The sequence below is a fragment of the Cucurbita pepo genome, chromosome 4 (assembly GCF_057944985.1).
Source record: "Cucurbita pepo subsp. pepo isolate OVF chromosome 4, ASM5794498v1, whole genome shotgun sequence".
Classification (NCBI taxonomy): Eukaryota; Viridiplantae; Streptophyta; class Magnoliopsida; order Cucurbitales; family Cucurbitaceae; genus Cucurbita; species Cucurbita pepo.
Genome location: NC_141801.1, coordinates 7,512,116 through 7,540,082, shown reverse-complemented (window position 1 = coordinate 7,540,082; position 27,967 = coordinate 7,512,116). Strand labels below are relative to the sequence as shown.

The 27,967-nt window shown below is 38.5% G+C and overlaps 4 protein-coding genes and 1 non-coding gene across 5 annotated transcripts; 3 read left to right on the top strand and 2 right to left on the bottom strand.

Annotated features, from left to right (window-relative positions):
• Positions 1-57: 57 nt before the first annotated feature.
• On the bottom strand, positions 58-9,736 carry ATG18H (autophagy 18h-like protein). The gene is made up of 9 exons (XM_023674454.2): positions 9,295-9,736; positions 7,288-7,749; positions 6,468-6,908; positions 5,812-6,057; positions 4,938-5,732; positions 4,687-4,862; positions 1,839-1,924; positions 1,202-1,723; positions 58-441 (listed from the first exon to the last, which is right to left on the bottom strand). Exons 1-9 carry the CDS (start codon positions 9,478-9,480, stop codon positions 437-439), a joined length of 2,919 nt encoding a protein of 972 aa, XP_023530222.2. The 5' UTR covers positions 9,481-9,736; the 3' UTR covers positions 58-436.
• Positions 9,737-10,386: 650 nt separating this feature from the next.
• On the top strand, positions 10,387-10,678 carry LOC147792982 (signal recognition particle RNA). Its single transcript, XR_015420849.1, has one exon.
• A 5,178-nt stretch (positions 10,679-15,856) lies between these two features.
• LOC111792865 (Major facilitator superfamily protein) lies at positions 15,857-20,468 on the top strand. Its single transcript, XM_023674471.2, has 18 exons — positions 15,857-16,072; positions 16,153-16,215; positions 16,622-16,711; positions 16,841-16,900; positions 16,974-17,039; positions 17,136-17,201; positions 17,280-17,355; positions 17,989-18,053; positions 18,248-18,340; positions 18,418-18,498; positions 18,578-18,662; positions 18,753-18,796; positions 18,879-18,941; positions 19,014-19,073; positions 19,174-19,227; positions 19,912-19,971; positions 20,055-20,169; positions 20,265-20,468. Exons 1-18 carry the CDS (start codon positions 15,932-15,934, stop codon positions 20,393-20,395), a joined length of 1,413 nt encoding a protein of 470 aa, XP_023530239.2. The 5' UTR covers positions 15,857-15,931; the 3' UTR covers positions 20,396-20,468.
• A 968-nt stretch (positions 20,469-21,436) lies between these two features.
• LOC111792699 (peroxidase 41) lies at positions 21,437-23,687 on the top strand. Its single transcript, XM_023674256.2, has one exon. It carries the CDS (start codon positions 22,168-22,170, stop codon positions 23,248-23,250), a length of 1,083 nt encoding a protein of 360 aa, XP_023530024.2. The 5' UTR covers positions 21,437-22,167; the 3' UTR covers positions 23,251-23,687.
• A 1,040-nt stretch (positions 23,688-24,727) lies between these two features.
• On the bottom strand, positions 24,728-27,636 carry LOC111792887 (Phosphoglycerate mutase family protein). The gene is made up of 2 exons (XM_023674505.2): positions 26,923-27,636; positions 24,728-25,245 (listed from the first exon to the last, which is right to left on the bottom strand). Exons 1-2 carry the CDS (start codon positions 27,404-27,406, stop codon positions 24,779-24,781), a joined length of 951 nt encoding a protein of 316 aa, XP_023530273.1. The 5' UTR covers positions 27,407-27,636; the 3' UTR covers positions 24,728-24,778.
• Between the last annotated feature and the right edge of the window lie 331 nt (positions 27,637-27,967).

The following is a 27,967-nucleotide window of genomic DNA, read 5'->3' as shown; positions in this document are numbered from 1 at the left end:
CTTTTCCAAACAAGAATTTGAAATCTCAATGAGAAAATAAGTACAGTACAGCAGCAATAAACTATTCATTTTTTTCACTTTATTCCCTTTTTTTTTTCATTTTTCTTCGAAGAATGAATAATAATATTACACAGCATTGGTAAGAACACTGACCACAAATCATTTGAGCTATGAATTTCAATTTACAGTATGTACACAGAACTCAAAGGGGAGGAAATGAGGAAACTAGGTACCAGTCCCACCAGTGCTACCATCAATAACATATCACTTCTATCTGTCAGTAGCATTGTACTCATCGAAATCCAACAAGCCCAATTTTATTAATTAGGATAAACGCTCTAACACGACAACGACGATGACAACCAGCAGACTGTTCTCTGAGGCATTTGAAATCCAACAGTCGATTATTACAGAACACTATGACATGCGAAGAATACTACCCTGCAAGATGAATTTGTGGCATTAAATTACAGATGAGTGCTGTGAATAGGACTTCATAACTATAGACATGAGCAATATTAAGTAAACCAAACGTGAGAAATAAATGTCACAGTTCAAGATTTAGCTCAAAATCGAAGAAACATAACTATTTACATACAAATATGCAGAGTTCAGATCCTGCTATTGAACCCATCAGGAAAATAAAACAATGAAACCATCAATTTACTTGAAATACAATAAACAGATATAACTCAGGTTTCGTGCAATCTTATATGAACCCATCACTTCAATGAACCACAACCACCAACAAGTATCTCTTTGAAACATAAAAGCCACTATTGGTGAGGTAAATTTTGTAAGGTGTGTTCCGAGTGCTTCTATGATAAGTGGTTCTGGATATGTGACCAACAACAAATCATTTTAGTATCTGGTTTTATCCTCGCTAAAAGTACTTTTGAAATACTTTCCAATCAAAAACTCGCACCAAAAGAACTCTACAAGTGCCTTTTCACAAAACACTTTCAATGATTTTTTTTTGTTTTTTCATAATCATATTTATATTACATCCAAACATATATTTATTATTGTCACCACCATAAATGTTTTATATGTGTGTTAAATTCAGAAATTTGTTAATTTAATTCATTATGCCAGAGCCATTTACCCTTGTGACAACAAGAACAGCAGATTTTTCTTCCGCAAGCCAAGCCACGCTAGAAATAAGAATAATATATTAACAAAATTTTCACCCAATTTGTACCTTCCTCAGAGAAAGCAAATATGCCACCAAGCATGTCATCAGTGTCCCCATCTTCCTCACATTTCTCCCTGTAACGAGGACTACCACTACTGTCTATGTCGTCGGTTAAAGCTGGTGGGTCACGGCAGTTACTACGACCCATCGCTTTACAATATTCTTCTTGAAAGAATGGTTCATAATCAAATGAGTCACCCATTGGTCCCTCATCAAGAATATTCATACTCAAGTCAGAACGGTTGGAACTTGTATTAGAGCCCTCACTGGCCACTCCACATTTGGACGACTGAACCGCTCTTAAAATAGTTCTATCGGTGGAGAGTGAGCAACTTGTTACCGTTGACGGGCTGTTAGTAAAATCACTGCCTTCAACTGGGGAAAGTCCAGTGCTAGATTGTTTAGAAGAAACCGAAGCCCATTCTTGGAAAGACTTCTCTTTCATAACTGGCGAGGACAAAACCGATCCATCCTTCTCTTCCATCTTAATGTCACCCACAGACTTAGCAATGGGTGCATAAGACACATCTGAAAATCATAGTAGAAGGTTAGGGAAAAAGGAGACACTGGAATATAATGAATTGATAAACTTGAAAAAAAACATCTGAATTTTCCTCCAAGCCAGGTGAATCCAACTTTATACCTGAAATGATATCACCTTCTGAATACTTCCTTCCAGCGCTATGAGAATCTAAACTTGGGTTAGAGCTTTTTGCTCCAGCATGGCTCCTGCAAAAGAAACCAACAACTCCAACTTTCAGCCAACTATGTGTCTTTACAATTCACTTATTGATATGGATCACGTGGCATCAAGGTAAGCAATTCAGTACCAAGCAAGCGTCAAATACATATATCACAGATTTTACTCACATGAACCATTCTCTTAAGACATTGTGCAAGAAATGCACACATCAACAGCAAAAGGCTAACGAAATAAAGGAACAAATGGATTAAGACATTGGCAGTATTCGAGGAAAAATAAGCAACAATTGAATACACAAAGCATCAACATAAATCTTCTGCAGCATGCACAGACAGAGTACAAAGCTGTTGAAAGCCTAACGCATCTTGCACAACCACCAGTAACATTTACATCATGCAAAAGACATAAAAACTCCCATATTTTAACCAGAAACAAAGATGTATATTACTCAAAAATACCACAGAACAACCTGAGAGAAAGGAGTAGAGGGAACCCCCTTCCCCAAAGAACAATCAAAGACGACTCTTCCAATTGTTAATAGTTGTCAAAACACTATAATTACAAAAGAATTTAGTGTGGTTTATACACCACCAAGAGACATTATGCTGCATCAAAAGCCAAAGGACTGAAAAAAAAAACACTTATCTTCAAATAACCAACTTTTCCTTTCTTTACAGAGGCTCCAAAGGAGGAAGCCATCTCCATAAGATCCTCCCTTTTCCCTCCAAAGACACTCATATCAAGCACTTCAAAAACCCACTTGTCGATCTTCTTAGAGAGACAAAAGTCCACCCCCAAACTCATTGAAAATAGAATACCACCCTTGGCCATAAACAAGCATCAAGCTGCAGGAAAATGTGGTCAAACGACTTCTTGCAGGCAAAAGCAGCTGATTGAGGGCGAAACCACCCAATTTCAAAACTTTGTCTGTAGCTTTTCGTGGGTATTTAGGCTTCTATAAGCCAAAGGCCATAAAATGACTTAAACTTTTGAGGAATCTTGAACTTCCAAATTAAACCTACTAGGGGATAGTTCACTCTCATTGTCCCGTTGGTCATCTTCAGAAAGGAAGACTTATTCGTAAAGGAGCCTGATGGATCAATCCTCCATGTATGAGGTAATTCTATCTTGATCATGGGAAACACTTTAGCAAGGAAAAGGAAATTCTTTGGGTAACCTTCATCAAGGCTTTCTCATGATCAATGTTTGAAAAAACTATTGGCTATTGAACCAGACGCCTAGAGGCTCTAACTATTAGCCTCAAGACTAAGGGCTTCTTTGGACAATAAGAAGCTTCATAGGAAACACTTATGCCTCTATGAAACCACACTAAGGCTTAAAGTCTCTATGTCTCGTGTAATTATTAGAAGAATAATATTAATTTGTCACGTTCTTTAAAAATATAAAGTTGAGTTGTAACAGTTTAAACTACTGCTACTTTTATACTTAGGTTTTAAATATTGAAGACAAACATTTAAAGAATAAGCCATTCCTATTAACAATAGTAGTAAATTATATATATAAGAATCTGACCATTCATTGAGAAAAATGAAAGAAAAACAAGGGCATGCAAAAAACCAAACCTACAAAATAAATAAATAATAGGAATCCTTACTAACAACAGAAACAAACTTCAATCCAATAAAATCAAGCAAAGATCATAATTACAAAAAGGAATTGACGTCCACAAAGACGCATGAAATCTCACCACCTCTCTACATCTCTAAAAATCCTATTATTCTCCTCAAGTCAAATACCCCACAAAATGACAAATAAACTAGCATGCCACAAGACTTTGCCCTCATCTCGAAAAAGCAAACCCAAAAACACCTCCTCTACCAAAGCAAAGCAATCTCTATTCCAAGCCAAACATAACTCGAATAAAGTCAAATCATTGAGCCCAAAGAGACTGAGCAAGCCAACAACCCCACAAGTGATGGAGATCCACAGCCTAACACTTGCAAAAAATGGACAACTACAGGAATAACACCAAGGAGGAGGGTCTCTAAACGCAGTCCATAGTAGTGACACTAAAGATGTCATTTTAGAATTTTTGTTCAACTAGCAATTGATTCTCTACATTTCTAAACAACAATTCTCAATATATTCGGATGGCATCTTACATTTCCTAGGGAGGTAAAGGATCTATTGGACATGACCTTAAGGTACCACCCTTTCAAGAATGCAAAAGCCCTATTATGGAAAAACCTCATCATGACTTTCTTTTGGAATCTGTCGAAAGAAAAAAAATCAAAAAAATATTCACAGAGAAAAACATAGAAAGAAGTTTTTGTTAGCACGATCACTAGAGAAACCCCTTATTGATAAGAAGAGAAGGATTACAACCTAGTTACACATTTGAGAGGTCGGGAAAACTCTCCTTCCTATGCTCAACAAAATTTAAAAGAAGCCCTCTTTAACTACAAACACAAAACACATAGCTAATTGACTATCTAACATCAGATCAAATCCCACATGACCAAATAACCACCCGTAGTCACCGGCAGCTACCTATAAGGCTATAACTATCTATGACGCTACTCATTAGTTCTTAATCCCATCTTACAAGTCCCATTCCTAACATATGTAAATCGGAATTGGGGTCTATCAGGTTATGTCTTGCCCAGTTTTTATTCCTTCCTTAGCTAGAGGTATGAATTATCCTAATACATTGGAAGAGAAGAGGTGAGACATAAAACAAAATCCTGCCAACTAATACGGGATATTAAATTAAAAGAATATGGCAACACAAATTTACGGCAATGAAATGAGACACGATTATCATCACCTTCCATGCCAATCAGACTGTACCCCACGAAAATGGTCGAAAACTGGAAGCAAATCCTTCCGCTTAATTTCCACCTCATTAGTAAGTATTTTCTCTATCTCAATCTCCCCATTCATGTGATCTTTTATGCTACTTGGCTCATTAGACCCAGGAAAACTCATTGTATAGAAATGTACCTGCAATAGAGAGGGAAAAAATACCGACTTAATAAATGCCTGAAAAAAAAATCAGAAGGGCACTATGACCAATACCTGGGATTTCTGCCAGATAGGTATCCTCCCAGAGTTTATCTGCACCTCAGAATTGGATAGGTATAAGAGAGAACAGTCACGTGGCTTTTCTGACTCTTGGGCTTCAAGATGCTCATGTTTATAGGATGTATCCTCAACAGCTTCTGCAGTTCCTTTTCTCCTGAGAGTAATAGAAGATATGCATTCCTCTCTCTCTGGCCAAGCAGCTCTTCGGCAAACATCCCACCATTGAATAGGTTCAACTTTAACTCGCAATTCCTCATCTTTCATCTGCATTGAAGCATTTGGGCTTCTCGAAATAGTTTCACCACATTCTCCCCCCATTGGTGGAAGCAGTTTATGTTGAATCACATGGCCAGAAGGTGTAAACACCAATAGATGTTCCAAAGTATTCGAACTTAATTGAGGAGATTGCAGATTCTGAGGTGTACAACGATGGAAAACAGCAGAAACAGCACCTGATGGAATGGAAACCTTTCCAGATGCCGAAACAGCTGACATACTGACAGTATTAAGCCAACCTGAATTACAATTCTTAATTCTGCTAACCACAGAAAGAGTGACAGTAGGAGGAGGAGAAGGAGAAAAGGATTGCTGGTTTGTGATAAAAGATGAAGTTGACCACCAAGGGACACATGAAGCTGGTAAAGGATTAGGCCCATCAACTAAAGAATTGTGCATTTGAAGAACAGTTTCACCTCCAAAAGGTGAAAGAGCAAAAATATGGCAAGTTCCCCGGGAAGAGACAATAGCTATCCATTGACTATAGTGACTAAAACAAATATCTTGTATTACCTGGATTGAGAGAAATAAAAAGGACCACTTGTAAGCACATAAAAGTTAATGAAAAGTTAATGAAAAGGCAAGAACGTACAGCTGATGTCATGCCACGATGAAGCTTATACAGGTGCACATGAGAGGAACTCCAATCATAGCTGTGAGTACCAGATCCATTTTGTAGGCGGGATGGCATAATCCTAAAAATGTTAATATTGCTACCATGGGTTGAGGCAGTAACTAGAAGGGTCCCGCTTGGATCGAAACAAAGTGCAGAAATTGGACTTGAGTGAGCCTTAAATTGTGATACAACAGCTTTAGAGACAAAATCTTTCACAACAACCTGCAAAAAGAGCAACGTTGAAAACCGGGGGCAAAGCTATCAGAATTTCCCATATTGAATAGTATAAATATGTCCTCATTCATATGATCAGACTCTAACTAGCAGTAGGAAGTATTAAGTAGTTGATACCTGAGCTCCCTAAAATGATAGGATAGAAGCCAAATCTTAGTAGCCAATACCCAAAAACTTCAGTGTCATTCACAGAACAAGATGCATAACATTGACAACCTTTAATCACAAACGTTAGTAGGTTGCTATGCAATATCCGTTTACTTTTTATATTTTAGTGCTTTCAGAAATATCAAAAGAAGATATAACATGTTGATTAATATAAGTAACTATCGCAAAAATATATCAGACTATTTTCAATGCACATGCAAAACTTACGGTATAAAAGTCAAAAGACTAACCATTCCATCAGCATCCGTTTCTGTTGAATGTAATGCCAGCCGGCCAACTTTTCGACTTGAATTTGATGATAGTGGAGAATTGGAACCATCAGGTACAAACTCTTGATAGTATTTAGACAATGTTTTATAACCCTTGTCACCCAAATTAATTAGCCCAGCAGCCAAATGCTTACTAGATTCCATGGCATATCGGGCCATCAAACTTCCACTGCTAGGTGATGTTGATGGGCTTACACCAGGAGGTGTAGGACTTTGTGGGCTTAAACGGCCAGTATTGGACTGCAAAGGATTGTTGGAAGCATAAGCTAACCATCTAGGACCCACAGCCATAGGTCCATAGCCAATATTAACCCCAGTTGGTCCTTGGCCACCCAATTGAGGAACTGGATAAGTGAGAACACTAAATTTACTCTCAAGGGTGAGAGCATCAAAGCAATAAATCTGTAAACAAGAGGAGTAAATAATTAAAAAAAAATTGAAATGTAAGCAGTGGACCATCCTTCATAATCAGTTTAATATTCATAGGAAACACATTATTGGTTTAAACAGCAAAACTAGCAAAAGATAGTTTTGATTTTTTTTTTTAATCCATCAGAAAATAGTCTTGATTTTTTAAAAGTCCTCCAGAAAATGGTCTTCCTTAACTACAAGACCAGCAACCATCCATCCATTTGATTAGTTTGGGAAAAAAAACATATCCATTGTTAAGGCAATTGTATGCCAAGTGTTTTATATGGTTAATTATGTATCAGAAAGAAAAAGGAAATAGAAATCTTTTTCTTAATTACAAATAATATTCATGAGCATAATATAAGCTTACTTGTGATGCAAGACCAACAGCCACAATTTTGGGGCTGCATCTAATCATGTACACAGTTGAGCGAAATCTCAGAACATGAACATAACTGCGAGATTTTAATGAGTAAAACCTAACAGCCGTAGGGGAGAGGGTAATGTTCTCTGAATGACCATTAGGATATCCATCTCTCACCAACCCATTTCTGCCACTTTGCATCAGACCTGAACTCTGGGTCTCATCACATGCGACAACCAAAAGAATTGGGTGTGATGCTCCAAAGCCTTCCTGACCAGCAGCAGACTCAGCCGGAAGAGGCTGCATCTGCAAGAATGTGGCTGGATCATCCCGTCTTGAAACCAGTTCGCTGACATTGGGAGCATCTTCAACGTCAAGAACTTGAAAGCCATTTGTATAACCAACTAAAAGCACATGTTTGTAGAAGGATGGACTGAGCTCAAGTCTGTCGAATCCAGCCCATAATACCTGTTTGATCACAATTGAGAATTCTTACTAAACTGCGCATGCTGTATTGCACCACAATATGACATGCTAGAGAAAGTACTACAGAAAACAAATGTATTCCACACAGAATAGGTCTGTTGCATTAAAGATGCATTGCATCACAGAAAAATCCACTTGTAAACTAATATTTTCTAGTTCCAAATAGGAAAATTTCTGATCAAAATGCTGCTACAAATTTAAACATCCACATCAAAATGACATACTTAATGATAAAGAATCTAAATCAAGGTGGTATACATATGATAAAGCAAATTCAAAACAAAAGCAAAAATTTCTTTTAAAGACTTATATGATCCTAATGATATCCCAATAGGTTCTCAGGTTCACAAAATTCTTCATATAGTGTTGCTTCTTTTCTTTGTAGGTTCTTGTCCTACTTCTCCGTAGTTCATGTTTTAACTCTAATAAACATGGCTGCACTTTTGGTAGTAGACTAGTAATTCTTTTTGTTTTTTACTTGAACAACTTGTAAGGTGGAGATTCAAACTTCTAATATTTTGGTTGAGGATATATATATTAACAAATTAAGTCAAGCTCAGGTTGGTACTAGAGGTTAGTAGTAGAGCAGAGTATAGAGTACTAATCAGCGAGAAATCCTCTTAGTAAAAAAAAATAGAATAAAATATGAAAAAGAAAACGTATAATCCATCTAGAACAATACATGCATAAGAAATGCTAAAATCCAAAGAACTTGCGCTTTCAGACCAGCAATATTGAAAGAATAAAGCTTCAACCAAAACACCAACCCTCGCATCGTCCTAAAAGTTGGTTTATTGTTCTCCAATCAAACAACCCTACATAAAACTAAAAACACACGCTTACAAATGGTTCTTTTCTTTTACTTGCCAACTACTCGAAATATCCTAGCAAAATCAGTGCACACACTCAACAAAGAAAAGACTAATATAATAAAAGGAAGATGAGAAGTGGGGGGGAAAGCCCTTTATTTAGCAACAAACACAAGTATCTAATGTTTCTACAATTGAAGTTAAAAAAAAATTGAAATTTCCGAAAGAATCTCCCAGACCACACAAAATGCAAAGGATCAAAAGAAGTAAAAGAAATCCTAAACTCACAGGATCCTTAGGTAAGATCACCCATTAAACCAGCGGTGGTCATGTAGATTTGACGGGAAAAAAATGCTGAACTAAGTAATTAGTTCACATTCTCCTCAATTCTCATTTTCTTTCAAAGAGCTGATCTTAGGAGCCTCGAGATACCAAATCTGCAGTAGCTAAAGGCAACCAGAGACTTGATGAACAAATATTCCCAATGTTTAATCTCTCTTATCCTCCAGCATTCTAAACAACCAAAAATGACGGCACTAAAACACCCAAAATCATCGATACAGCCCTAAAAACCCCCCAAAACATACAAATCTGCCGAACTCTCTCCCAATCCAATCGTCAACTCATCCAAGCGCAAACTTGGGGAAAACGTAAAATCACTTCCCCAAGTAACGAAATCCACAACAAACAAAAATTAAAATAAAGAAGTAAAGTAGACCTGATCCTTGTGATCGTGAGCATCGCCGGAGATGGAGGCAGCAACGGTAGCACTGGCTGAGCGGACACCGGAAGAAGCAGTTTTAATACAGGACGAAATAAATTTCAATGAATTGGGAAGAAAGCCGTTGGCACTCTTGTTAGTGGTGCTACTGTTGCTGCTATTAACCTTAGCGTAGCTCTTCATAATCAAATCAGAAGCAAAAGAGAGAAGGCTGGATTACCCGGCCGTCACCGGAGAAATGGACCAAGGAGTAAGGCGGAGGGCGATCGGGAATCAGCAAACGAAAAGGAAGTACATGGCAGCGGCGGTAGAGTTCGCCGGCGAGGAAAACAGTGTCGTTTCGTTGCGGTGGCTACGGTGGTGGTGGTGGTGGTGGTGGTGTCGTTTTGGGGTGTAGTTTGACCTTCAGTTACAGACACGGTTCCTTTCTCTTTCTATTATAAATCTCAATTTTAATTTTTCATTTTATTATTATTATTATTATTATTTTTAATTTTTATGTCGCTGTGTTTCCGCCTCATGGTTATGAGCTCTTTACACTGCAAGGAAGATGGCGTGTAAAATTACCATTTCCCACCTACTGGATCGAGGGTATTTTTGGAATTCTACCTTTTCTTTTTTCTCAATCTAGCCCATTTTAATTAATTATAGAGTTAGGTTACTTTAGATTAAGATATTTTATTTTAATAATATTCAAATCTCTATCCATTTAATAAAAGCAAATAAAATTGCTAAGCGAATTCCAATTATAGCCTTCGGTAAGAATCCACGTGTTTTGAGTGTTGATATGTACGGGCCATAAAAACTTATTTAAAATAGTTTTATTAGAAGAAATTGGAAAGAAATCACCATTTTAGGGACGTTTTACTCGAGTAGCATATCGAACCTTCTAAACAAGTGATTAGGGGACCCTATTCATTGGGCTGAACCAACCTCCAACCACTTTAATGCCCTCATTTGAGTTACTAGCCCGCATTACCAAGCTCGCCCAGTAGTATCTTCGATCCAATGGGGCTCTAAGGCTCCACACATGTCTTAGCCCCCCGCATTGTGCAATGCGACGGCCCCGTTGGAATCGTTTTTTTACTGGCCGAGCTTGGTAATGTGGGCTTGTAACTCAAATAAGGGCATTAAAGTAGTGGGAGATTGGCCTCAATGAGTAGGGTCCATGGAGTGAATATCTGGTACGTCCATTCCAAGTATGGAGTTGGGCCGTTGTGCTTGGGCAAAGGCCCAAGGGTAGCGTCCTTTAGAGATGGAGGAAACCGCGTGAGGCTGGCTTTACAAAGCAACGTAACCTCCCTCTCCTGTCGGTGAAAGGATAGTGGGACTTAGTTATATAAATGTTAGTAGCATGACCTAAATATCTATAACTATGTTTACATGAGTAGAATATGAACTTGTTAACAATTCATGTTTGTTATGCGTATTTTATCAATTCATGTTTGTTATGCGTATTTTATGACATGTTGCTCGTTAGCCTATTAAACTCTATGGAAAGTCCTAATCGACGTCGTGAGTGCTAAGTTAGGGATATTAGTATTCCTGCCCATTTAGGTGTAGCCTATCTCAGACTATCAAAACGTCTAGTACATGGGTTATACTTGACCGAGAGCAAATCTTATATATGAATTTGAAGTTTATAATGAACGTGGATAGGAAAATTAAGTAAAGGTTAGTTAGAATACCAATGAGATTTGCATCAAAACCCACCGTTTCATTGAGAGGAAAAAAAAAACATAGCTCGAAAGATGTTGTCACTAGTAACAAATTGAGAAGCAAACCCAGTAGAAAACTCAAGCTAGAATCGGGATAGGCGATCCGAGCCTATGAAACAAGTACAACTAACATATATTGAAAGCACAACTAACGTATAAAACCCTATGAATTAAGTTACTTCTAGCACGGTTTGCGAGTTTGATGGGGGTGTTCGTTCAAAAAAAATTTTATAATAAAAATAAAATATTAGTTCGTAAAACATTTATCTATTTATTTATTTTGAAACATTTAATTAAGATTTACAACTAAATTTAAATATATATTTTTTCGGGTGATCGAGTCTTTTTTACGCATATAGCCTTGGATCAGACTAAATTAATACTTCAAAATTGTAATTAAAAAAAAAAAAAAAAAAACATATAAAAGGTGAAATGACAAAAATGGGCAAATAGAAACAAAACCAATATAATAAAAAAGTAGGTGCGAATTGGAATTTTCCATAAATTTGCGTTGAGCGGACTCAACAAAACCTCCTCCAACACTCCATTCAACCGCCTCGCTTCACGGGAGAAGCGTAATTAATGCAAAGAAGAGGGGGCCATCGTCAATATAACAAACTTCTGGGGTGCTTTGTGCAAATTTGTGAAAGTTTTAACGGTACCAAACGAACGGGTTGGAACAGCTGTTGGGTTACGACAACGTATTCGGATATCTTAAGAAAGATGCTGAAACCATAAAATTTCCCCTCTTTTTTTAAAAAATAAATTGTTAATATTAATTGTATTTTTTGAGGCATACATAAATTACTCAAAAAAAAAAAAACATATTCCCTTTTTTCGTTTTTGTTTCTGCCTCAAGGTTTCGAGCTCTTTGTCCGTTATGTATGGGTGTAAAATTACCATTTCGCCCTTGCCTTTTTGAGCGATGCTTTTTGTTTGACACGATACTACTTTTAACTATTAATCGTACACGATTCGGTTCGTTAAGATATGTAATATCAACTAAGAAAGTATAGGTTTGAATCATTTACCATCACTATTATTGAATTAAAAAAAAATGTAAATTTTATTACTTCAGATTATCATATCATATCTTAAAAATATGATAACGTGTAAAAATGTCTAAACTACTAAGTTCATTGGTGTGACATCAAATTGTTAATGTATGGCTTGCTTATCTGTTTGGTCTCTTTTATGCATCAAAATATCTCACTTTAGGACGAGCCATGTTTAAGTCTAGTTGGTTATATATGCAAGTGTAATGATCATCCCTTGACGGTCTAAGTCTAGTTGGTTAGGACGAGCCATGTTTTCTAGAATTAAAAGCCTGAAAAACTATAATAGGTCCTTAGATGTACGCTAGGATTAATAAGGACTCACCAATTAATCCCTTTTAGTTGACCATCCTAATGTCCCAAGAACTTAATAGAGAACCCATGGGTGTAGGTGTACTCCAAATGAGTCGAGTACAAGACATCATGAGAGACTACGGGATGAAGATCAATAGCTCAGTAAGGTCCCGGATCGGGTCAAAACTCAAGAGATGAAAAGTTAGAGGACATTGTGCCCTAGACAAGAAGACCCAATAGGTTTCTATTTCGATTTTTTATTTTAAACTTCCATGTACGTATTTTGTATCCGAATATTTTATGTAATTAATGCACTTTGATTTAAAATTTTGAACTCCATCGTGTCACCCTTTATTTTAAAAAATTGAAACATTTTATCAAGTGTTTTTAAACCATATGTGTGACGGTTTATGATTTGAAGTCTCAAAAAGCAGGTTGTTACATTATCTGAACCTGAAATGAAATTCATATGATTATGATGAGCTCATAGGAGCTAATAAAATTGAGCATTAGGTTATAGGTTCTATAGACTTCTTTAGACAGCGAGTCTTCTTTAGACAGCGAGTCATGGAGTTCTCCATAACCCAATTCAAAGAAACTATTTGTCACATCCATGCACGAGGATACCAGTTCTCCATAACCCAATTCAAAGAAAGTATTTATCACATCCATGCACGTGGATACTGTAATGACCCTAATATTTTACCTATTTAATCTGAGGTCATTACTATACCTTGAAATGCGGAATATACATTAAATGGACCATATTCATAAATGCGACTTACTCTCGCCTTTTATTAGCTCGTGAAAGAGAAAACGATTACAAGGAAAAAGAAAAGAACATTAAAGTAGAAGTAACAAAACCAAAATGAATGTTTTATTCTCCCCTATGGTTTATTATGCAAATATATTTCAACCAATACTAACCTATACTAATGATGCAAATCGAATTCAGCCTAGACTACAAAATGGAAAAAAAACAAACAACTATCCTATGCATGTGCCACGATCCTGAGGTGTACGATGCCGCCGTCGTTGTCACATGGGTGCCTTGCTCTTATCTGCAAAAGTAAAGTAGCACGAGGCTTAAGTATTTCTAGAATACTCAGTAAGTGGCCCCCTATCGGGGTTATGCGACAATCACATGCAATGAAATGATGAGACCTTATCGTTTCGTTTCATTTCGTTTTCCCTACGATGCAATCATAACGGGTAATCGTGAACGTGTACCATATACTCTACACACAGCCCAAACGTGCGAGTATGGGCTCACTAGCTAGTTCGCACACCGCTGGGCCACTACCCTTATCCGGTGGGCATACTTTGTGAGCCCCTTATGCCGGGACCCGTTAAAACTAGAACCGTCACGGCAGCGCTATGCAATGCATAACGATCGTTGTTCTGCCATTGGATGTACGCGTCCGTACCCTCGTGATGAGATGGGGGTATCCCCCAGATGCATGAACACACACAATGCATGAGGTCCCCCTATTACTACATTTATCTTTAATGACCATAACCCCCTGTCACGTTCCATGCTTCATGTCATTCTCATTTTCAGTTCACATTTCATACACATGTCTATCGGGGTTATGATTCCAGACAGTTTACCGTGTTTCATGTCATACAATTCATGCGATTCACATTCACATATTCCATACAAACATGTCATAATCATTCAAGGACCACATATCGTCACATGCATAACCTATAACATCAAACTAAGCAACATACATAGCATACATACACGTTCACATGATTTCGTACTTAAGCATATTAAACTGGCATACAATTTAATGACACATGCAAATCCACGGGCACGTGCCAACATACAGCAAATAACGCGTAACCTACGACGGGTGAGCCACTTACTTGGTAGGCCTTAGCCAAAGTACTCCCTAGAATATAACGTAAGCTCTTAGCTCCTCATGAACATTCTACGCTTCCGTTGGTGGTTGGTTCCTATTGGTTCATTCATCACTTTCATCAGTATTTCACAAATATAATTAATTCCCAACTTGAATTTGTGAAATACGACCTTAAAATGTTCTATTTTACCTTAAACAGGGCCGAAACTAAGTCCAGGAGGGTTGGAATGGTGACAAACGGGCTGTAAATAGGTTTTCCGAGCCAAATAAGCCATCGGAGCCGCGCTGCCGACGTGCCACGTGGCACAATCAGAGAACAACACGTGTGCAGGGGTCTCGGGTCGAGGCGCGGGTTATCGGATCGCTCGCGGGTCGAGGCCGTACGCGAGTGACGGGCCGTTCGCGGGTGATAGGCCGTTCGCGGGTGAAGGAAAAAATGCAGGCGGGCTGGCTTATGAGGTTTGGGCTGGAGCGTTTGGGCCGCGGGAACCGTCAGGTTCTGGGCCGACCTAAGGGAACTGGGTTTGGTTCGGGTTGCTGGATTCGGCCCTCGGGTTGGACTTCGTCCTCTTCGCCCGCTGCCTGCACGTTTTTCTGGTGACCTTTCTCTCTCCTCGATAACGTTGTCCCGACGTCCTTTTTCCCTCTTTTTTTTTTTCTGTTCCTGAGTCTCTTCTTCACCGTAACCCCGTTTTTGGTACAAATTTCGTTTGTAAGGGCCTCACACTCCCGGATCTGGAGAAGTTCGGAAGTCCGACGTTCCGTCTTCCTTGTCGACGGTGTTTAGTGTAAATGATTCGTCTAAATCTACTCCTAATGTGTAAAAGGTTTTGGGATTACTTTTGTGAAGTAAAATGGAGGTTTTGTCGTCGATCTCGTATGGTTCGGTTTCGTCGGGGTTTTCTGTTCCTTCTCGTTTTTTCACTGTTTTCGTGGCATCCCAGCCTTCGGCCGCCCTTTGTGGATCGTGTGCGAGCGAAAACTCCGGTGTTCGCTGGAGTTTTTGGTTCTGCCGACGACCCCCATTTTTTTTTTTGTTTTTTTTGTTTTCGGTTTTGTTACCGATATTAAGTGGTATCTAAGATTTTTATGATTAATGATGTTACTTTGAGTGAATCTTGATAAGTTATGTGATATTCTTGAGTTAGCAACGAACGAAAATTGATTATAACCCAACTTTTTTTTATTTTGTGTGACAGATTATGGCTTCATGGATGAAAAATCCATTGAGGTAGGGATAGAAAAGGAGAAAACAAACACTAAATGCCTCAATGGGTGAAGCACCTAGGGAACCGACACTCGAACAAACACAAACACTTGTGAGAGCATGTACGAGGAAACCAAGTAGTTAAGGGATTCAGAAAGTACGACCCTTTTGATAGATGAGCTATAGAATCACTACAATGCTAGTTATTAAGGTTGAGACCGATCTTGAGTTATCCAAACACGAACATGTTCTTCAAGGAATAATTTTCGGATAGAAAGACACAAATTACCGAAGTTAATACTTAGTTAGTTAAGTTAGTTAGGTTTTTTTTAGTACATATCGAACAACCACCATTTATTTCGCTTTCTATTTCTATATAATTGACTCGCTAAAAAAAAAAAAAAAAAAAAAAAACATCGGTGTTTCCATTAATCATTCCCGTAATCTCCCATTTTTTTTCTCTTGCTATTCTGCTACGCCGCTACCTCGAAGATGGGCCTACAGAGCGAGGAGAAAGGCGATTCGTATCCTCTAATCGAGCCCCGGAGTCATGGCATGCATGGCGGCGCTACCTTCGCCATCATTGTCACCACTCTGGTTGCTGTATCTGGCTCATACGTTTTCGGGACAGCGGTAACAACTCTTTGCCCTTAATTCTGAGCGATTTGAAAATAATGGGTGCGTGATGTTTTTTTTATTTATTTTGTTCTCAGATTGGATATTCATCACCTGCTCAGTCTGGGATCATGACTGACCTGGCTCTTACTGTATCAGAGGTGAATGAAAATTGCATCTGCTTCTTTTTCTTCATTTCATGATGTTATGTTCTTCATTTCTGGTATAAATGATTGCGTTTTGGTTCTATACTAAAAAAATTATGAAATCACCCAATGCTTTATACTCGGATTCAATTTTAATGGGTTAAATGCAATTTTGAGGGTTGTCATGAATAGATCCGTCAAGAGTCCCGCCATAGGTCCACCCTGAACGGAGAATAGAGAAGGGAGTAAAGAGAGGGAATCCTCTCGTTTAGTTAAACGGGACCGGAGACAGAGATGGTTTGTGGACATATCTAGTGATTGAAAGTTTAAGAACCTATTAAACACTTAAAACCGAGTAGGGAAGTTTTATAAGTTGTTCGCCAAGGATTCAATTGATGTAACTTTGTTGATTGTGTATCAGTATTCAGTGTTTGGCTCAATATTGACCATTGGAGCAATGATTGGAGCTATTGTGAGCGGAAAACTGGCAGATTATATTGGTAGAAGAGGTGTACGTTCATTCATTCCCATTTTCCTTTTCTTCTCTTTTCTTTTTGTCTCCGATCACAGATTTCCATTCTTGGAGATTTCGAGCTTTCAGTAAGCTTCTTTGATCCTCTGTTCCTCGTTTTCTGCGCAGACAATGGGCTTTGCAGAGATCTTTTGCCTCTCGGGATGGATTTTTATAGCATTCTCTGAGGTCCGTTTCAATCTTCGTGGTTTTACTTTCGAGTTGCTCTCGATCTTCAAAAACCTCACTGGACTGCTGATAGGTTGCTTGGTGGTTGGATATAGGGCGAATGCTCGTAGGATTCGGAATGGGAGTTATCTCTTATGTGGTATATGTTGCTAAGAACTCCAACTCTTTCTGATTTTTCAATAGCTTTAATGTTCAAATACAAAAAGAAACGCTGAAGTATGCGATGATCGAGCAGGTTCCTGTGTTTATAGCAGAAATAACGCCAAAGGAACTTCGAGGAGCATTTACAACAGTTCATCAGGTAAAACGGGAAACCATTATGAATTTCTACACTAACTTCATAAGTTTAATACCTTATTTTGTTGTTTTGTTTGTACAGTTGATGATATGTTTGGGTATTTCACTCACATGGCTGATTGGAGCTTTCCTCAACTGGAGGACTCTTGCCCTAATTGGTACCCTTTCTACTTATATAATTTCGGGTTCTCGTTCCTTTTGTTTAAATTACTAAAAAGGATGACTACCAACATGAACTAGTAAGTTCAAATTTGTATTTAAAGTACTACGATCGGCTAAGTCAATCACCCATAGAGTGGTAGTTAGAGGCGGCCATTAGGGTAGTTGCTAGGGTTGCTCACCGGTGGTAGCGTCGGAGTTGGTCTCTAGAGGTGGTCACCAGAGTAGTTGCTAGCGATGAAGACGGTTTGAGACTTGAGATGAAGACGGTTTAATGTGAAGTGCTTTCTCATTATCTTGCTTATGTTGTGTTGAACATAACTCTTTGTGGGAAACACTCGCACTTTTTATTAAGACTAATGAAAAGAGATTACAAGACACTCTGTAGAAACTACTGCTTCACTCCATGATTCGTATTTCTTGAGATGAAAACGTGCTTTGTATTTCTTGAGATGAAAAGTTTGTTAGGTTGGGGGGATTCATAGTAGAGGCTAAACAATTTATTCCTAAAATATATGACGATTTATTCCTAAAATACCTAAATCATTTTTCTAAAATACATAGACAATGAGCTCATACAATTATTGGGCTTGACCCTATTGAACTAGTGATGATATTTTCACATGTTGCAGGAGCAATTCCTTGTCTAATACAACTTTTAGGGCTTCCCTTCATTCCAGAGTCTCCTAGATGGTTGGTATGTGACACTGTCAAACTCATAACTGGTTCAATTACCTATATTTGTTTGATGAGACATGAACAAGTGGCTATTATGTTCTTTTTACCAAAAAATATGTAATGAAACTCAGCTATGTTCTTAAAAGTGTTGTCTTTTGTAAAATGGTTATGTAAATAATAGTAAATTAATCATGAAATAAGTATTGTTTATAGGCAAAGAACGATCGAGCATTAGATTGTGAAGCTGCTCTCCAACGTCTTAGGGGGAACAGTAAAGATATTTCTGCAGAAGTGTTAGAGATTCAAGTACATTTCCTTCTTTTTCTTTCTCTTTACTTGTTTTTATCAAACAAAGGCTTCATATGTGTTTCTTGATCTTCTAGGAGTATACAGAATTGCTTAAACAGCTCCCTGAAACAAGTGTTCTTGAGTTATTCAAAAGGCAATATACACGTTCTATCATTGTGAGCCTTTGTAAGAGTTTTCAGTACTCCATAGCTCTTTGTCCTTTGTTTATATCATGACTTCGAGCTACTATGTCAGGCAGGAGTCGGCCTTATGGCACTCCAACAATTTGGAGGCGTTAACGGCATTAAATTCTATGTAAAATCTTTGTTCACAACAGCTGGTAATGTGAAAAATTCAAGCATTTAAGTGTTGTTTTGATAAGAAAACATTAGATTACTTAAAAGGAACAAAATCCTCTGGATTTGGACAGGGCTTTCTGGGAATATTGGGACTATATCATTGGCTGTTATTCAGGTTTTTCTATCGCTATATACATGTTCTTCGAATGTGATTGCTAGAACCCTCTTTTATCTCATTGTCCCCGATGAATTTTCAGATACTAATGACTTCTGTTGGTGTAGTTTTGATGGATATATCAGGACGCCGACCACTTTTGATGGTATGCCATTCAAGTGCTCGTTGTTTAGACTGACATGATGAACAAGCTAATGAAAACTTTGAATTCAAACAGATTTCTGCAGCTGGAACTAGCTTGGGTTGTTTGTGTGTGGGATTATCGTTCCTCTTTAAGGTTTACTTCTAGCTTCTATCAGCCATTGAATCCGAGGGTGCTTGGGAGCTTCCATGATTCATCATCATATTCTAAAAGAGCCATCATTTGGACTGTGCAGGATCTCCAACTATGGCAATCTCACTCTCCCTTGTTGGCTTTTGTCGGTGTACTGGTAATGTTGATTAGCTCAAAAACTTGCTTGAAGTTCTTGGTTTATAGAACAATTCTCATAGGTCTAAAAGTGAAAACATGCACATTCATCTTCATTGAGGCATGTTGAATCATGAATTGTAGTAGATTTGATGAAGATTGTTGGGAGAGGAGTCCCACAACGTTGATAAGAAATACTATCTCCATTGGTGTGAGACTTTATGAGAAAACCAAAGGAAAAGTCATGAGAGCTTATGGGAAAAGTCATGAGAGCTTATGCTCAAAGTAGACAATATCATACTATTGTGGAGATTCATGTTCTTAACGTGGTATCAGAACCATGCCCTTAACCTAGTCATGTCAATATAATTCTCAAATGTCGAACAAAGAAGTTGTGAGTCTTGGAGGTGTAGTAAAAAGTGACTCAAGTGGAGTGTATTTTGGTTGAGAGCTCATGAGAAGGAGTCGTGCCTCGATTACGGGGAGGCTTCAGAGTAGGCTCTATAGTGTACTTTGTTCGAGGAGAGGATTATTAAGGATTGTTGGGAGAAAAGTCCCACATCGACTAATTAAAGGGTTGATGCTCAAAGTGGACAATATCACACTGTTGTTGTTGTTGAATCTTGTTAGCTTTACTCTGTCTCTTGTTCTTAATAATTAGAATCCTTTGGTAACTCTTGTCTTGGACTTGGTTATTTCTACAAAGACGTTCGAGGGATCTTTCTCGTTGGGCATGGGAGCAATTCCATGGGTGATAATGTCAGAGGTATGAACTTAGAAGCTTCATTTTCACTAGGGATGGGTGCTGAATGACTTGATTCTGATTGGTTGGGATTTGTACTGGTTCAGATATTTCCTATAAACGTGAAGGGATTGGCAGGCAGCTTGGTTACATTAGTGAGTTGGGTAGGTTCTTGGATCGTCTCATACAGTTTCAACTTTCTTTTAAACTGGAGCTCTGCAGGTAAGAACCCCACAATTCTCAGCTTTTCAATGTGTTTAAAATGGATGAGTAATCATTTGGTGTTTGTTTGTTTGTTTGTTTGTTTGTTTTGGAAGGTATCTTCTTCATATTCTCAACCATATGTGGGTTCACTGTTTTGTTTGTTGCAAAGTTTGTGCCTGAAACAAAGGGCAAAACTTTGGAAGAAATTCAAGCTGCCATGAACCCTCTCTCTACCAAAACTTGATCTTTTTGTTTGCTTCATTTATATGAATCCTTCATTCTGTTTCTTAGCTTCAATTTAATATGATTCACTGTCATGTCTAGTCTTGTGGATTATGAACATTCTGCTAGTAGTTTTGTTTTATCAAGAACAGATATCATTGATTCTAGAGCAGCAGCTAGATCTAGATGTCCCAATGGAGGAATGCACATCCCTAAATTTAATGGATCAATGATCCTATTTGGTATGAACGAACCAACAATCTTGTTGAACAACGAGACTTTTAGATATGAATTATCCAAGCACTTCTAAAACGATAAGGAATTAACTAAATGGAAAGTTTTAAAATGGATTACTTTGATGGTGAATATCAAAAGTAAAGAAAACTCGCGAATCACTCCACAAGACTTAAATAAATTCATTTATTTGAACCCGACTTAAATAAATTCATAATCTAAGTGACTGGGACTCCAACCAAATTGCCGATTTCTTAACAATTTTTTTCGATAGTATTTTTAGTAATATAATTTCTCACAATAATTAAAAAATGGTATGGTTGCTAGTGAATGAGGTGTTAAATGATTTGTTCAAGAGAGTATATTACCATTTTTATTTGCACACTAATATTTCAATTAAAAATATTTTCATATAATTTATATTTAAAAAAATAAAATTGCTAGTTTTTATTTTTATTTTTTTAATATATTTAATTTCAAAATTATAATTTATATTTAAATTCTCAATTAAAAAAAAAAACAGAAAATTTGTAGGAAAAAAAAATTAATAAAAAGAGTGGGTCGAGAAGACCTAATGTTCGGCTATGAATATTTGAGAGTGCATGAAGTATGGTAATTAGGTCCATTGTTGTTTTGCTCGTCTTTATTCAAAACATATATATATATATATATATATATACTTGAAAATATATTTTATATATATATATATACGTGTTGAAAATATATTTATATTAAGCTGAGTAGAGAATTAGGTGGGGATGAGAAATTTAATAAAAAATTAACTAATCAATTATATATTTATAATTTTATATTTTAATTATCTATGGATGTAATAGTTTGTTAATTTGAAACACATTATTTTAATTATCTACCGATGTAATAGACTATTGATGCATTCTCTCATTATTTAGAACGCCCAAATCCACACAACCCGCTCATGAGTCATGTTGTTGACCCTTCCACATGGAACACATTCACACTTCCGAGGGCAGACTTTCTCTCTCTCCTCCTCCATAACTTAGATTGAATTAATAATTGTAATGATCTATCTCATTGTCTCTTCTCTCTTCATTTTCATCGTCCTTATCAGACATCGACGTCACTCGCCAGTCACCTCTTTATTTCTCCATCACACTCTCTTCTCATCTCTCATTTCTCCACTCGACCTTGTTGACGTCGTCGCCGACTGTCTCTCTACTCAATTTTCCGTTCCAGTTTCATCGAACTTCTACGCTCTGTGTCCCTCGTCCAACTTCTGCTCTGTATTTCTCCACTCCTTGTCTAGAGTTAGTAAAAATCTTCGGGTTGGTTAAAAAAATTCCTCAATCCAACCCAACCCAACACGTGTAGACCCCGTACCAAAAATAACATCAAACCTTAATCAATTCTCCATCTCTAACTAATCTCCCAAAACCTCTCCCAACCAATGCTCCATCTCTTTTTTAAACCCCCATTCATCCCTCCGTTTTCCTCACACCGCGATTCCTTCCTTCTTCCTCCTCACAACACTACACATCCAGAGGAAGCAGGTTGTCCCCCACCTCCTTCCTCTACCCCGCCATGGCCGTCTTTCAACCTACCTCTCTTCTTCTTCTACTTTTCCTATCTCTTCCATTCTCCGTTCACTCTCACCTTTCTCTCGATTATTACCACAAAACTTGCCCCGATTTTGCACAAATCGTTCACGACACTGTCGCTCGCAAGCACGCTACTAGCCCTGTCACCGCCGCTGCATCTATGCGCCTCTTCTTCAGCGATTGTTTGGTTGGAGGCTGCGATGCCTCTGTTCTTATTTCATCCAATGTCTTCAACCATGCCGAGCGCGATGCTGAAATCAACCACGCTCTTCCTGGTGATGCCTTCGACGTTGTCACTCGTGCGAAGATCACCTTAGAGCTCTCTTGCCCTGGGATCGTCTCTTGCTCTGATGTGTTAGCGCAGGCGACTAGAGATCTCATCGCGGCCTCAGGTGGACCGTCGTACAAGGTTGAATTAGGGCGAAAAGATAGCCTCGTCTCGAAGATTTCAGATGTGGAAGGTAACATTCCGAAACCGAATCAATCAATTGACGAATTGATTGAGCTATTCGAAGCGAAAGGATTCACGATTCAAGAAATGGTAGCGCTATACGGCGGACGCACAATCGGATTCTCGAATTGCAGGGAATTTAGCGATCGGCTCTTCAATTTTAGCAAAAACACACCAACAGATCTTAGCAAAAACACACCAACAGATCTTAGCAAAAACACACCAACAGATCTTAGCAAAAACACACCAACAGATCTTAGCAAAAACACACCAACAGATCTTAGCAAAAACACACCAACAGATCTTAGCAAAAACACACCAACAGATCTTAGCAAAAACACACCAACAGATCTTAGCAAAAACACACCAACAGATCTTAGCAAAAACACACCAACAGATCTTAGCAAAAACACACCAACAGATCTTAGCAAAAACACACCAACAGATCTTAGCAAAAACACACCAACAGATCTTAGCAAAAACACGAAATACGCAGAGGCGTTGAAGAAGTCCTGTGCGGACTACGAGAAGAATCCAGGAAATTTACGCAGAGGCGTTGAAGAAGTCCTGTGCGGACTACGAGAAGAATCCAGGAAATTTACGCAGAGGCGTTGAAGAAGTCCTGTGCGGACTACGAGAAGAATCCAGGAAATTCGGCGTATAGCGACCCCGTAACGCCAGGGAAGTTTGACAACGTATACTACTAGAATCTGCTGAGAGGAATGGGAGTGTCGGCGTCGGATCACGCGCTGGCGAAGGATCCGAGGACGAGGAAATTTGTGGAGATGTACGCAGGGAACCAGGCATTGTTCTTCAAGGATTTTGGAGAGGCGATGGAGAAGATGAGCGTTCGCGAGGTGAAAACTGAGGGAAAGGGAGAAGTGAGGAGAAGATGCTATGCATTCAATTCAATCAACCATTAGACCATTTTGGGTTTTCATAAATATTCATCCATTTCAGGGGATTTTTTATTTTTGTTTTGTTTTGTTTTTATTTTTATTTTTTGTAACATTGATTTGGAAAAGAAAAATAGAAAGTTTATTGATGGAATAGAGAGTGAGAGGTAGAGAGGAAGAATATTCTTTTTACAATTTTTTATCCCTACCCGTCGACCTCTGGTTGACTACTTGCTAGCGCTGAACTTGAGTTATTTTAGAGTCACATCGGACGACCTTGTGTCAGAATTGAGAAATTCGACGACTCGAATCTTTAGTAATCTTTAGTATTCTCTTATTTATTAAAATTGGAATTCATAAGGAGTACACTGGAATGACTCTTTAATTAAAATTAATGGATTTACTTGTCTTTGTATTGTTCTATTCAATCTTTTAGGTCCCTACTTCACCTCCACGATGTCCTTAAAGCTTATATGCGACGGATAGACTCCTTTAACCATGAAATAGAAAGAAAAGAAACACAAAAGAAATCCATGATTAATTACACAAAAGAAATCCGTTTTTTTTTTTCAACTTCAAATTCCTATTTATTACTGAGACCATAGACCAATTCCCCCCTTTTATTTGCGGTGTGGGAGTATTGACTACACTCAAAATTTTGAACTTCATGTTACTCCTGAAGAGATAAGTGAATGAAAAGGAAAAAAACAAAGGATGAATTCCACTTTAAAAGGACACGCTACCAAAGCTGTTAGCGGTAGTGTTATAAATGGTATAGAGTCGACACTAGATGGTTTACTAAAGTTGCTAACGGTAAGCTTGAGTTGTTACAAATGGTAGAGATGTATATCCAATTCGACAAGACCAACCCAACTCGAATTATAGAGGTTGGGTTGACTTGGAGGTATTTAGACTTGAGTTATTTTTCCTAAACCCGAACTTATTTTAACTTTTCAATAGGGTTTTATTATTTAAATTTGTCTCAATTTCTTTGATCTTGAGCTCAAATAAGTTCCAATCCTTTGAATCTAACTGACATGAGGGACATGACAAATATATCCATCCCCTTTCATCAGGGCTTTCGCTGTCCTATTGATTGAAATCATTAGCCTCCCTCTCCTTGCCTACGTCGATCACGGGACGTCCCGGTACCGACCCATCCAACCTCCTCTTAAACAATTTGGATAGAATGTAGATTTTCATCCACCAATCAAGCAATCAAATTCAAAGAATAGTAAACGTAATAGTCATTCCTTAGTCAGTTCTACACTTGAACAAAACTCAACTAGTTCCTCCTCGTGATTGTGACACAGTTCATTAGAGCTGTGGTCACCGTCGGAGTCCGAGTCAGGTAGATTATCAAAGAAAGCATCAAGATACCAGGGACATCTTTCATTCCATTCCCCTTTGTGTGCACTTGCTCTCCATTTCTGGTCGGATATCATCTCAGGGGAGAGTCCCCATTCCAGCATTTCTTCCTCTGTGTGCTTAACGGCTAAGCTGTATTCTCCGCCTCCTCCCAACTGCATTACCCGACATTCGCAGTTCTCGAGGTTGTTCAGGTACTCGAATTGTTTGACTGTCCATTTGAACCATTTCGTGAGGAAGACGCGCGATGTTAGCCCGTGAGATATGATTATAAGGTTGAGGTCGTGGGACGGGTTGTGGCGGAGCCTGTTCAAGTCTATGTCCCTCCACAGAGATTCAAGAAAGCCTGAGAGAATACAAATATGTTCCTCAAAATGGTTAATTCAGTATGCCACACCATTCATCTCATCTCATCTCATCTCATCTCATGTGCATATACAATTGGACACATCTTAAAGCCTAAACAATCTATACTCTAATGTGAAGTTCAACAAGTGATATTCATAATTGTTCTCAGCCTCCATTTAGAGATAAGATATGAACAATGCAGACAACAAGCTAGCGTTCATCATCTTTATCTTCAAATGCCAACAAAACCCTTTGTAGGATGAACAATATGAAGCAGATAGATAGTCATGAAATTACAAATCTACACATGATACAAAATCATCCTACTTCAAACTGCAAACTTCATCAATATCATCAAAATTCTGTCAAATCTTAAGAGTAACGAATGCCCAACTCCACTACTAGTAAATATTGTCATCTTTGGACTTTCCCTTTCGGACTTCCCCTCAAAGTTTAAAACACGTCTACTAGGGAGAGGTTTTCATGCATTTATAAAGAAGGTTTCGTTCTCCTCCCCAGCCAATGTGGGGATCTCACAATCCACCTCCCTTCGGGGCCCAGCATCCTTGTTGGCACTCGTTTCCTTGTCCAATCGATGTGGGACCCCCCAATTCACCCCCCTTGAGGGCCCAGCGTCTTTGTTGGCACACCGCCTCGTGTCCATTCCCCTTTGGGACTCAACCTCCTCACTCACACGTTGCCCGGTGTCTGGCTTTGATACCATTTGTAATGACCCAAGCCCACCGCTAGTAGATATTATCCTTTTTAAGCTTTCCCTTCCGAGCTTCCCCTCAAGGTTTTAAAACGCGTATGCTAGAAAAAGGTTTCCACACCCTTATAAAGAATGTTTCGTTCTCCTCCCTAACTGATGTGGGATCTCACAATCCACCCCCCTTCGGTGCCCAGCGTCCTTGCTGGCACACAGCCTCGTGTCCACCCCCTTTCAAAGCTCAACCTCTTCACTGGCACATCGCCCGGTGTCTGGCTCTGATACCGTTTGTAACAACCCAATCCCACCACTAACAGACATTGTCCTCCTTGGACTTCCGTTCCAGGCTTCCTCTCAAGGTTTTAAAACGCACATGCTAGAGAGAGGTTTGCACAACCTTATAAAGAATGTTTCATTCTCCTCCCCAACCGACGTGAGATCTCATAGTAAACGTCCCTACATTTGAGATTTCTGAGAAATGTTTGCCTCGCTATACTAATAAGTCTATGTTTATGAAGAGTTCGTAGCTGGAAAGCCAAGTTTAATACAATTAATGTACAAAACATGGTTCTTATAGCAGTTAAAGATCAGCATAGTATAAAAAGTGAGTTCTATAAGAGCCTGGATTTATATAATCACAGTTCATCTTCACCTAGATTATGAGATTACCAAAACAGTAGCCAAGATAAGCTAACTCACACAACAATGCAATGTCAAATAGACATATTATAACTCAAAAGAATCCTAAATGCAAAGTTCCCTAAACCAGAGATATCAGAGACCAACAAACAGAGCTTAATCTTCAACTGAAACTCACAAGAATTGAACCCAAATCAAACAAGTAGAATCAGAAGGCATCCTGAATGACTATGTTCCCAACATCCAGAGCCTAATCTTGAACTCATAATCCATAAGATTGAATGAAAGACAAAGAAGAACAGATATTAAAAAGAAGAAAGAACTCACTGGAAACGCGATCGTAAACATCCGCAGCAGACTCCCCTTCAGGGAACCGGTAGAAGAATCTCCCAAATCTCTCCCTCGTCTCCTTCACGATCTTCATTCTTTCCTCCACTTGAAAATTCCCAAAATCCTGCTCTCTGATTCTACACTCCTCTCTGACGCCAATAATCCGCTTCTTCGAGAACGCTCGGCCGATCTCCCGGAGTGTGGATCGGGTGCGCTCGTAGGGAGAAACGTAGAAGTAGACTCGCCAATTAGGGTTAGTGCCGTCATCGGACAACAATCTGTGGAGTTCAGTACCGGCGATTCGAGCCTGAATCAAACCCTCTTCCGTTAATGGGACTTTGTTATCGGGGGTAGTGGTGTAGGTTGCGGAGTTGAGATTGCCCTGAGACTCACCGTGGCGGACCAATATTATCCGCTTTGGTAGGACGGAGATTTGCTTCCGGCGACTGTGATTCTGCTCGGATTCGATCTTGGGTCGCATCGGTTAAAGAATTGGGATCTTGGTCAGAAACGAATCAAATTCTGAAATTGAGATATGGGTAATGGGTATTTGAGGATTTGGGTTGTGTTCTTATGGGTAGGTGTGAATTTGAATTGTGAAATATATTCTTTTCGTGGAAGCGACGATGAAGAACGCAGATGTCAAAGATAATGTTGCCGTCTTACAGATTTGGATTTCGGCCATCGCAGTATTCTGCCATATTTATACCCTTCTTTTCTGAATTGGCGGGGAATTATTTATTTCCTTTCATATATATATATATTTATTTATTTTAGTATCTTCCAAAAATATATATTTTTGTTCCAGTATCCGAATGCAAATGAACATATAATTATGCATAGTCTAACAAAGCTTATCGTAACATAGTATGACATTTCATTTATACCATAATATTATTTGGCTTATCATATAGCGACACGTAACAACAAATATTAAAACATATCACACAAATGACACATGTAGGGTCACTGTGCACGTGTCGTCATACATAAAGAAATTATACTATAAAAATTGACTCACCTAATTTTGCATAGGGTCTAA

What these genes read in the sequence shown, in the direction of transcription:
- LOC111792699 (XM_023674256.2), top strand. Translation starts at nt 22,168, where the DNA reads ATGGCCGTCTTTCAACCTACCTCTCTTCTTCTTCTACTTTTCCTATCT.
- ATG18H (XM_023674454.2), bottom strand. Translation starts at nt 9,480, where the DNA reads ATGAAGAGCTACGCTAAGGTTAATAGCAGCAACAGTAGCACCACTAAC. An exon ending in CTCACGATCACAAGGATCAG is followed by an intron (nt 7,750 to 9,294) that starts GTCTACTTTACT and finishes GTGATCAAACAG; the next exon opens with GTATTATGGGCTGGATTCGA. An exon ending in CTGTTGGTCTTGCATCACAA is followed by an intron (nt 6,909 to 7,287) that starts GTAAGCTTATAT and finishes TCTTGTTTACAG; the next exon opens with ATTTATTGCTTTGATGCTCT.
- LOC111792887 (XM_023674505.2), bottom strand. Translation starts at nt 27,406, where the DNA reads ATGCGACCCAAGATCGAATCCGAGCAGAATCACAGTCGCCGGAAGCAA. An exon ending in TGTTTACGATCGCGTTTCCA is followed by an intron (nt 25,246 to 26,922) that starts GTGAGTTCTTTC and finishes GTATTCTCTCAG; the next exon opens with GCTTTCTTGAATCTCTGTGG.
- LOC111792865 (XM_023674471.2), top strand. Translation starts at nt 15,932, where the DNA reads ATGGGCCTACAGAGCGAGGAGAAAGGCGATTCGTATCCTCTAATCGAG. An exon ending in TGGGAGTTATCTCTTATGTG is followed by an intron (nt 17,040 to 17,135) that starts GTATATGTTGCT and finishes ATGATCGAGCAG; the next exon opens with GTTCCTGTGTTTATAGCAGA. An exon ending in GATTATCGTTCCTCTTTAAG is followed by an intron (nt 19,074 to 19,173) that starts GTTTACTTCTAG and finishes TGGACTGTGCAG; the next exon opens with GATCTCCAACTATGGCAATC.